Below are 11,757 nucleotides of genomic sequence, written 5' to 3'. Positions count from 1 at the left end.
CAATACCAGCTCCTACAACTTGTGATTACCAAAGGCAATCTGTAGTTCCTTCTCATCAGTGACTTGTGGAAGCATGTGTACTCCTGTGGTCTGAACAATTAACACCACAATCCTATTTTACTACCAACGGCTTCTCAAGAGGAAGTCCCATTGAGCACTGTAGGTTCAGCCTTAATCCAAAGGAAATAGCTTAATCCAAAGGAAATCGCGAAATCTAGACTAACAGGTACACTTCGAAAGACATGTTATCTTCTCTATTACTTCAACTTGTAAATAACAACAGCTTCTTCCGCTTTTAACTACAAGGTTAAGCAATTCTGCCAAATGAAAGAATAAACTTTTGGCGTGTCAATTTCCCTGATATGTTCTCCCTAAGGAACAACATTAGATAAATGTTAAATTGTAAAAATAATGAAAAGCCAATTAATACTAGAATATTCCCTATTAGAAATGCCACAGCAAAAATGAAGATAAGAACAAAGGATATTTGAAACACATTCCTCTTCCTCCTCCTCCTTCTTCAAAGAAAAACAATGGGTAAGAATTATAAAGAGGATATTGCAGGCAAAACCTGTGTGGAGCCTGTTGCAGTGGGGAGTGTAGTGTAATTTTAAGAATACAATAATTACTTGTTTCAGTTTTAATGTTAGGTCAAATATCCTTTTCATATATGCCTATCTTGTCATTCGCGTGCTCCTCACGAACAGTGAGATAATGGCTATAAATCCACTCACGGGTCATGTGTTAGCTTCCAGGAAATGTGAGGCTGCATTCATTTGCCTTTTCTCCTGTTCCAGTAGTCAGGCTGGTGTTTGGCAATGGAATGAATGGCATTGGCATGTAATGTCAAATGGAAATACAAAAATGAAGATGTCACCGTAGAGTAAGCACTTTCCCTGCCACATGTTTACTACCACAGCAAATCTACAATGTGTTGAACATGGAGAAGCACTCAATAGAATGCCAAACTCTGCCCATAAAATCATGTAAAATTCTAATTTCCGCTCACAAGAAAGCCAAGATACGGCAGTCATTAGACTTGGCACCAATAGAGTAAGGCTGGGGTGGGGAAGCTCTTTCAGCCCGGGGGGGGGGGGCATTCCAGTAATGGGCAGAGAGGGCAAGCAAAGGGGGTAGGGCCAATACATATACACCAGCATATTGTAATGTATGTTTAGACAGATAAATATCCTACAACTCCCAGTATTCTTCATGGCTCGCTGGGGAATGCTGGGAGTTGTAGGACTTTTTTTCCTGTCTTAACATGCAGAGGATTCTGACCGAAAGCTCTTACTGCCAATAACAAAGCCTTAGGGGAAGCACTTCAACATTTTAGAATGGGGGAAAACACCAAACCAGGGGTTGGGGTAAAGGAGGTGGAGCTAGTGGAAGAGGGTGTGGTCATTTGGGAGATCCCGGAGGGGCTGGGTTGGTGTTTTGTTTTGTTTTGGTCAAGACCTTGGCAAGGAAACTTCCTAGCTGCTGTGGTGCTGAGGCTGCTCACGCTTCCCCAGGTAGTAAATCACAAAAATCTGCGCATTCCTTGCCTTTAGGCAATTAACATTCCATCTAGTTTGGCATTGGGAATTAATGTTTGTTTTTGAAGATGAATACCCAGAAGAAGGCCTGAAAAGATAATACTGTTTTGTCACTCCCCAAGCTTTCGTTTTTCGCTTAGGGGCCTTTAGAAGTTCCTTGAGGAGTGGTACACTGACTTCTTCTGGGAAACCTAGAGAACTGATGTTGTTTTGTACCCTCATGCCAATGACACCAGCAAGATGAGCCAGTGTGGTGTAGTGGCTAAGGTGTTGGACTGGGAGTCGGGAGATCCGGGTTCTAGTCCCCACTCGGCCATGGAAACCCACTGGGTGACTTTGGCCAAGTCACAGACTCTCAGTCCAACCTACCTCACAGGGTTGTTGTTGTGAGAATAACATGGAGAGGAGGAGGAGGATTATGTACGCTGCCTTGCGTTCCTTGAAGGAAAAAAGGCGGCATATAAATGCAATAAATAAATAAATAAAATAATGTGGTGGAGAATTGCAGGTGTAGTGTTAATGTGTGTGTGTATGTGTGTATTTTAAACAACCATATGAATGGTTGGAATATGAATGGTCACACCAGACATACTAGCAATGGCATAGATTATGAAAGGATGACTCTGAAAGTTTGCTTTGTCTACTTATTAGAATCAATTTATCACCGAAGAGCATATTCACACAGAAGCATTCAAAATTAAAATAATGCATATGAAAGTTCGTGTCCTGGAAAAAAATATGTCATATGTGTTTAGCATTGAAATTATATGCAGATTTTCCAAATGTATTTTTAGGGGCACCTAGTGAGGCAATTACCTTTTCTCAAGGCATTTCTTTAGCTTAATAGCTAAAGATGCATCTTTAATGAACATTGATGGCTGAAAGATACTGACTGGACTCGTACATCACGATAACCCATGATGGGTTAAATAACCCATGATTGCTTATTTAACCTATCATTGGTTATCATGTCATCTGTCAGGGAGTTAACCCAAAAATTGGGTTGCACTCTCCCTAAAGGATCGGGTCCGTAGTTTGGGGGTGCTCTTGGATCCAGAACTGTCACTCGAGGCACAGGTGAACTCAGTGGCAAAGAGCACCTTTTATCAGCTTAGGTTGATATACCAACTACGCCCTTATCAGGACAGAGATAGCCTAGCTACAGTTATCCATGCTCTGATAACCTCTCGCTTGGATTACTGCAATGTGTTATACGTGGGGCTGCCTTTGAAAACGGTCCGGAAGCTTCAGCTGGTACAAAATAGGGCAGCCCGTTTACTAACAGGGACTGGCCGACGAGATCACATCACGCCAGTCCTTTTCCAGCTTCATTGGCTGCCAGTCCAGGTGTGGGCCCAATTCAAAGTGCTGGTATTGACATTTAAAGCCCTAAACGGTTTGGGGCCAGGTTATCTGAAGGAACGCCTCCTCCCATATGTACCTACCCGGACCTTAAGATCATCTACAGGGGCCCTTCTCCGTGAGCCCCTGCCAAAGGAAGTGAGGCAGGTGGCTACTAGGAGGTGGGCTTTCTCCGCTGTGGCACCCCGGTTGTGGAACGAGCTCCCCAGAGAGGTCCGCCTGGCGCCTACACTGTACTGCTTTCGTCGCCAGCTGAAGACCTTTTTATTCACTCAGTATTTTAACACTTAATTTTAACTTAAATTTTAATTTTACTGTTTTAACTCTGTATTTTAATCTTATAATCAACTTTGCTGTGTGGTTTTATCCTGGTTGCGCTTTTTATACTGTATTTCGAAATTGTGTTTTTAACCTGTTGGATGTTTTTTGTGGTTTTAATTTTTGTGAACCGCCCAGAGAGCTTCGGCTATTGGGCGGTATAAAAATGTAATAAATAAAATAAAAATAAAAATAAATAAAAATAACCCACTCAGATAACCCATGGTCTGCAGAGTGGGTAATTTAATCCATCATGGGTTATTGTGTTGTATAGTGGTCACAATGGGTTATTTTGGTCACCTACAGAGTGAAAAGGTGCTTTAATTTGCACAGCTTTTTCAGTGCACAGGGTTTTCAATGGGTCTTATGTGTATCCCTGCTAAGGAGGCTGTGTGTGCAGTTTGGTCCTGATCCTGTAAATTTCCAAGAGTTTATTTGCACCACCCACTTTTGGGTGCATCTGGGTTTTCACTCCTTTGTGTGTACTTGAACAGGATTGTGATGGTGCATCGCGTTCCTTCTGACTAGGGTAGGCTCGGTATAAAGTTTGCCCCCAATCCTGTATACTTCCAATGCTTTAGAGCTGCCGCCGGGAGCCTCCTCTCTCCTCCCCACAGAATGGCGGAGCTGGTAAGGTAAGCACTAACCAGTGCCACCATTCGGTGGGGAGGGCCTAGAGGTGTGGGGGGAGAGACAACAACTCCATAGACAGGAGACAGACCTCTCCACGGAGTGGCACTTCCATGTCGCCCAGAGGCGCCTATGGATTTGCCACCCATAAAGTAGAGTGGACTATTTCCCCTGCGTGGACTAATATGTCATCTGAACGCATCCATCAGCTTATTTTCAAAATAAGCTACTGTAACTTATTAACCCATTATGGCTTAAAGTGTCACCACTGGCTTACCTAAACATTAGCACAAGAATGTTGAAACATTTTCAGCCTGAAGCACCTATTTGATTTTGCAGAAGGTCTTGGGGGATGCATAGGGCCAAAAATAACCCCTGAAATTTTAAATAAATAAATAAATGCAATTTATAGTAGGAAGCAGTTCCTGTTGAATGTGGCCTCCACCACATGTTTCTCTTGCAGTTTTTCGTTACTCATAAGAAAATCACAAATTACTCAGAAGAAAGCCAAAAATCAAAACACAATTGGGAAACAGGGACCTGGCAAACTGGGCTATTTAAATCTCTGACAACAGCAACTCTTTTCGCTTTGTCTTTGCAAAATAAAGAACTGAATTTTAAAATTCAAGCCACATGAATGACAAGGTTCAACACCCACCCTAGACCCGTTTCCCTCCTTTTACTCTTTCTTAGAAAATCCCAACAATTTCAAACACGTGACGAGAAAGGAACAGCTGTGCACTACAAAGTTCTGCGGGAACTGTAAATGGGAACACTACTGAGGTTACCTGTGGTCACAGGAACATGCTCAGATTTTTCTCTCACCCTTTCTCATCTAGTGGATAAAGCCAAAACCAATCCAGCACGCACAACCAATTGACTGATCACATTTAGCAAGGCATGTAAAGCCATGGAACGTATTCCACAATTTAAAAAAACAACACCACAGAAACTCTCAGATAATCAGCAGTCAGAGGGGTGAGGAAGCAGGAACCACATGGGGAAGAAGAGGTCATGGCCTTCTGGGAAGCCCAGCAGGTTTGATTGTGACCTACAGCAAGCTAGTTTAGGCCCATGGCCAGAGATTCTCTGTCCCTGCTTTAAGGCCCAATCCCATGCATGTTTTGACAGTCAAAAGCCCTACAACTCCCAGCCAATGTAGCTGGCTGGGGCACGCTGGAAGTTGCAGGTCTTTTTTCTGTCTAAACATGCATTCGATTGCATCCTTACTGACTTTTGATGGCTTGTGGCAACTGGATATTCAACACACCATGTGCTTTGGTGGGGACTTAAAATAAACACAATTTTAATACAGCCAGTGAAGAAGTCAAAAGTCTAAATTTTGCAGCTGGCTAGCAAAAAATATCCTTTTCAGGGCAATAAATGCATTCTGTTTGCTTTTGGGGAACTGATTCACTTTAAATATTATGACTACTCCCCCATGCTCAGCTTGTATATTTGTTAATAAAGTACACATTTCAAAACCAACGTTGTAATCTTTCCTTTTAACAAAGCTGACCCTGTAACTGCACATGACCCAGCACAAAAGGCTTAAATTGGTCTTCTAATGAATATATAACACCTACATTGTCTAGAATGCATTCACACTTTTGTGGTCTAACTACATTAAGAACATTCAGACATGACACAAAGCATGCACAAAAAAGACATTTTAGAGCTGGAAAAAGAAGGCAACTCAAATGATCAAAGGGCTGGAGTATCTCCCCTGAGAGGGAAGGTTACAACAGCTGGGACTGTCTAGCTTGGAAAGACATGATAGAAGTATACAAAATTATGCATGGTGTGGAGAATATAGATAGACATTTTTCTCCCTCTCTCATAATACTAGAACCTGGGGCCATCCCATGAAGCAGATTGTTGGGAGATTCAGGACAAATAAAAGGAAGTACTTCTTCACACAGCACATAGTTAAACCACAGAATTCAATACCACAAGGTATGGTGATGGCCACCAAACTGGATGGTTTTTAAAAGGCTATCAATGGCTATAAGTCCTGATGGCTATGTGCTACCTCAGCTATCAGAGGCAGTAAGCCTATATACATCAGTTGCTAATAATTTTTAAAATTATTTTGTTTTTAATGCTGCGTGATAGACTGGTTTACGCCTTGGGCCCTATATATTAATGCTTTCTGATCGTTATTTTCATTAATGCTGCTTGATTTGCTCATGGATGTTATCGCTTCCATGGATTTTGTTAGCCATCTTGATAGCCATGCTTGGTAGAAAGTGGGGGCAGAAATGATGGGTATTGACAAAGAATTTAGGGATAAGTTCACTGCAAATTTGCTAGTCAGCTTCTCTAACCTATTTCATTACCAGTCAAGTAAACCGTGTTTTGTATATAGCACAAGCCTTGGCATGTTTATTCAGAAGCAAGTTCCATTGTGTTCAATGGAACTTAATCCCTAGTAAATGTTTGATTGTAGTGTGTACTTGTGGAAGGAATATATTGAAGTTAATGTAGTGAATAGTAAATACAGGATTTGTAGGAATTTTAACATCTGGCTACCCCTTGTGTACTATACTATTCAAGATCCCCTTACATTATTAGTAATTGCGGTCGACTTTGATAGATTAGTACTTTAGATCTTTTAAATCTGATTTAGATAAAACTAATTGTACTTATTATCCATTTTATGGTTCATGGGTGCTGTAAAATGTGCACCTTTACTTTGTGATGACCGTGTTTTCGATTAAACAACACAACTTGCTTACACGCTTCTTTTTCACCCCACTCCACTCCAGTCGCCTCTGGACATGCAGGTTTTGCAGATTCCTGGAACAATGCAAAGCTGTGTTTCACCAGAGGTGAAACGTTTGAACGCTCTGGCCACGCACGTGGCTCACTCGCCTGTAGAGTTGGCACGCCCGCGATTGGTGGCCCTGGCGGGTAACCGTTTTGCCCATGACCCGCCTCAAGTCTCTTTCGGCCTAACTAATCCGCTTTAAATGCTTCTGACAGCGTGTCTTAAACCAAGAGAGGCCGTTTACTTTAATGAACACGCGTCTGAGGGTAGCTTCTTCTTCCCCACCGCTTTTGCGGGTTGTCTCCACACACACCTTTACTCGGCAGGGGGGAAAGGGGGGGGGGCGCTGAAGTTGTGCGAGGCGCTGAGGGCGAATGAGCAGCCGCCTCAGCAGAGCCCCTCGTTCCGTCTATGCCGACCCAGAGGGAGTGAATAAAAGAAAGGCAGTGGGAGGGCACAAAATGGCGCTGCTCTGCTCACCCCCTTCCTCCCCCCTCCCCCCTTCCTCTCCAATAGCCAAGACTCTGAGACACCCACACGCCCCCTTCCAGACTACACACGCGGAAGGGAGAGCGAGCGAGCGAGCGAGCCGCGGTGTTGCCGCCTCCTCCATTAACAAACATGCCACTGAGCTCTCCGTCCCCCTCCCCCGTCCCGCCCTCCTCCCCCTTGGGGCCCGCAGCCGCCGTCGCGTCCTCGGTGTGGCGTGGGGTTCCAAGCCGGCCTCGGGGTGGCGGCCTGCGGGCCAGGCTCCCTGAGCCGCCACGGGGCGCGCTGTGGTGCGCTGCACGCAGGCTTCCCCCAGCAGGTGGCACCGGGATCCCAGGCGCCGCCGGAGCCGCCGCTTAGTCAGTGCCACACGCGAGCCATTGATTTGCTTCCCCTCGTCCGTCCGCCCCCCTCCCTTCCCTCTCCTTCCCTCGCTATACGCGCACCCCTTGCTAGGCTGAAGCCGGCAAGGCTTTTCCTCTTCCCTTCCTAACAAGGGGGCCGGGGAGAGGGGTGGGGGACACGGCAGCCCCTCTTCAAAGTTTGGAACTGGATGTGGGGAAGACTGGAGCTGAGGCGTGGGAGAAAGTCTGGAGCCAACTTGTCTCAGTTTCCCCCCTTCTTTCTCTTTCTCTGCACTTGGAACTGAAATCACCCAGTTCCAGTTTTATTTTTGCTGATTAAAGAGCCGGACCTTGGTCTTCCTTGCTTGGGTGACTGCTGTACCCAACCCTCTCTCTTACTCACTCACTCACTCATCCCATTTGATTTCTCCTTCCTTTCTTCCTCCTTCCTCCCTCTTGTTCACACTATGGAGTTTACTGAGAGGAAGAGAAGCAGGAAATCCCAAAGCTTTAAACTGATAAATCAAGGTAAGGGGGGGGGTTGTATTGTTGGTGTGATGATTGTTTTGTCTCCGGGGAAAGAAAGGGAAAAAAAGAGTTTTTATGTAAATATAGTTGGGTTATTTCAAGAGAGGAAGGACAGGATGTTATGAAATGTGTGTCCTTCCTTTCTGTCCACCTCTTCTAATGTCTCTGCGTGTGCCTCTCTTTATTATTTAAACTACCTAATTGTAGTAATACTGGAAGCGGTGGATTTTTTACTCCATTTTTCTTAATCGGCTGAGATATAGAATATTAACATTCGATTAGGCTTCATTGTAAAAGCATTTTTTTTAAAAAAAAAATTATAATCAGGAAATTAACAAAACATTAATACGTGGGGAGGAATGAGCCTTTTTGTGTGTGTAACTGCTGAATTCCTATGGGTATCGGTATTGAGATGCCCCCCTGCCTTTCCTTATGGATCGATTGTGTGCTGATACGTATTTAAACGAAAAGCGGCTGCCTTAAGTACACACACATCTAGGACGCAGCTAATTAATTGTACATGAGCAAGGGGGGATTGTTGGCGTGCAACTTGTTCTTTCAGTATGTGTGAATGAGCTCCTCAGAAGAGGAATGCGGATCTTTAAGCAAAATAACTACAATAAGCTTTTTATAATGCACCCTCTCACTTTCGTCTGAAGTACATATAGTTCCTTGGCGTTGTATAACAGGTGTTCTACTTGGGAGGTTGTTACTCTATTTAATTTGACTTTAAAACATGGCTGGATAAGGTCTTCAGCATTGACCACAAATATCTTGGAGAACTGCGTATGTGCTCTGCATGATAAGTTCAAGGCAGGTAATTTGAGTGTAATGCCATTATTATTATTATTAATTATTATTATTATGTGAAGGTTCAGCATTAAATAATTTTGACATTCCCCATTAGTCTGTCATTTGTAGGAAAACTGGATACAGGATTTTTTGAACATTTCTTTCTTTCAAAATGAAAGAACATTATAGTTGAGAAACAAGTATGTTGTTTAAATGTTGAGTTTCTTCTTTTTTGAGTCTGTGGCAGCACATTTTTGAAGTTTTTTAAAAAAAAATTATAAGGGTGTGTTTATAACATGATCACTGTGTCGTTGGATAGTAACAAGTTAAAACAGATACAAAAAATTGTCATGTAGTGGAAATGGGACTGATTTGTTTCTGAACTTTTTTCCTTCTCAACTTTGAGTTAAGTAATAGTATATAAAGAAATATTTAGGATAGTTGTATGCTAATGCAAATGCTTGCCTAAGATAAGATTCCGTCAGATAAGTTCTCAATAATAAAAAGTAAATGCACATTATGTTCAGTGCTCAGGTTAAAATTGTTACATCATTATGGCATTTATCTTGACACGTAATCGTCTGCAAATGTTTTGTAATTCTTACTAATCTGAGACTTCTTGGTTTGTACATTTAAGAAGACCATGCACCACACAGTTCTTTATTTTACTTTTTTGAGAATTTATTTCTACTATATCTGTGTATTAATAGGTGTTTCCCTAGTGATAGGCCTGCTCCTTCTGCTTGAATCATAATGACGGTATTACAGGCCATTCTTGTTTGCTGTCATAGTACTGATACATACTTTAGAGGCCCTAGACTACAATATGTTGGGAAAAGAAGAGAATGAGAAGCAGTAACCTACTTGATATTGCCTCATAAATTATGTGAAGTTTATTATATACAAGCTATGGATTTATACTTAATATTCATGTTTCTCAAAGAATTCATGATTGATGAGTCTTTGATGTAGTTAAATAAATAAATTGTACCAATCTACATTTTGACATGGTAGTTGGATTGCAAACCAACTTCAGTTGGTCTTTTTTGGTGTAGTGCTCAATCTTGTGAATGTTCTGACATGTGTGCAATGGTATCCTGGCTTCAACTACATAGCAAAGGTTCTCCAACACATGTTAAACTGCAGTAGCATCACAAGTTGCAAATATCAAACATTCACACAAATACCAAAACTATCATCACCACCATGTCAAAATGGTTACATGAATCTGCTGTGAAACTTCCCACAAATAACTGTATGTTTAGTCTTGCCTGTTGGTATTATCTGTGTCATCCTCATTGCTTGAGTCATAAGTCATACACCCATAATATCTTCGGTTACACTGTTTGCAGCATTGTGTCTGGTAGACTTTTTTTTAATCTTTATGGTCTGAATCTTTATAATGAAAATCCAGCCCACCCTCAAGGGATAGGGTAGACTAAACTATCTGCTAAATTATGAATCTTTAAAGTGTTAACTGTTGCCACTCAAAACCAGCCAAAGGGTGGAGAAGGGTGAAAGGTTTCACCAGTCTTTCAGAAAATGCTCGGGCAAATACTTTGTCCAAAGGAAGGGAGTTTCACAGATGTGGGTGAGAACACTGGGAATGTTCCTTGGATGCCTTGCTTTCCTTGACACACGCATAGTTAGAGTAACCAAGATGGTGTTTTCAGCTGATCTTGGAGATTGTGGTTTATAAGTAACATGGTCTCCAAGGTGTATAAGCACAAACCATTTTAGGAACCAGTGGGATACACATTCTTCTCCTATATTGTAGGTGATATTAACTGAAGCAAATTAGGAACAAAAGTATACCACTGGAAGACTTGCAAAAAATGCTAGGTAGATTTGTTAGAATTAAGTTTCTCTAGGGATTGCACAGCTTAGATGGGAAGCTAGCAAAGTTTATAGTTATCAATGCTATTCTTCCCCACTTGGAACTCATGGTTCATTCCATTGTATATACTTGGGTTACAAATTCATTAGCTTCAGTGGGAACACTCAATGCTTCATGAGCTCTATTGAAATAAATAGAAGCTGTACAGTCACTACCTGGTGCATTATGCTTTTGATAGACTAATACACAGTATGATGTCTTTTGCATAACATTCAGCTGCATGTTCAGCTAATGGTGTTAGCAGCTCCAGATATTCAGAATCACGAGTCAGGCCCTAAATTTAATAATAATTTACTAATAATTAAATTTAGTGCAGAAGCATTAAAAGTCTGAAATACAGAAATCTGTCTATTGTAAAATAGTGAATCTTTGGAGCACAGACTGTGATTACAATTTTGTACTTTTCTGTTCAGGAATGTTTCAGACCAAGGAAAACTACATTGTGTATTGCACTTGGCAAGTGGGCTGTATGCTGTTTCCTTTAGATTATCCAGGGCACCCTTATCGTAATAAAACTTCTTTGCACAATTACATTTAGAGTTTGGCAGTCATTCTGTACTTACCTGGGAAAAGCTAGAACTTGTGAAAATAATGTAGCACATTGGGATCTTAGTTCCCTGCTCCTCCAAAGATGGAAATGTCTGAATATACGATGTGCTCTTGTCTAGTTTGGCATTTTGCATTTGACAGATAATCGTGCATGCATCCACTTGTATATGCAAACACCAGTTTCCAAAATTCTTTAACACTTTAGTGTAATAAAAAAATTGAACCATAATGCAGCAGAACTATGGAGGGGCAGGACTATGGAGTTGGGCATAAACTTGATTTTCAGTGACTGGAGTCGCCACCAGTAGAGAGCAGTTTTAGCTTTCACCACAGTAGTGTTCCTTAGTGCACCTGTTGATTTTCTCCCATTTAAGTAGAATGGCTTCCCTTTGCTCATATGGGGAAAAGTAAAGTATTGAATTTGGAGGCACAGAGGTGAAGGCAAAACCTGCCATCTGTATCTGACACTAGGTGACCAAAGCCTCATTGACAGCAATCCCATGACTGGGTGTGTATGCTCTGTGTTTCTTATCCCTTAGT

At 42.0% G+C, this 11,757-nt stretch overlaps 1 protein-coding gene across 2 annotated transcripts in view; it reads left to right on the top strand.

Moving 5' to 3' along the window:
• Positions 1-7,389: 7,389 nt before the first annotated feature.
• The window catches only part of BEND7 (BEN domain containing 7), a 60,111-nt gene continuing 55,743 nt past the window's right edge, over positions 7,390-11,757 (top strand). For both annotated transcript variants that reach the window (XM_063134274.1, XM_063134273.1), the window contains exon 1: positions 7,390-7,979. In XM_063134274.1, coding sequence (XP_062990344.1) covers positions 7,919-7,979 — 61 coding nt within the window. In that variant the 5' untranslated portion in view covers positions 7,390-7,918. The remainder of the gene's footprint in view (positions 7,980-11,757) is intronic.

Source organism: Elgaria multicarinata, chromosome 9 (assembly GCF_023053635.1).
Source record: "Elgaria multicarinata webbii isolate HBS135686 ecotype San Diego chromosome 9, rElgMul1.1.pri, whole genome shotgun sequence".
Lineage (NCBI taxonomy): Eukaryota > Metazoa > Chordata > Lepidosauria > Squamata > Anguidae > Elgaria > Elgaria multicarinata.
This window is presented reverse-complemented; position numbering and strand designations above follow the sequence as displayed.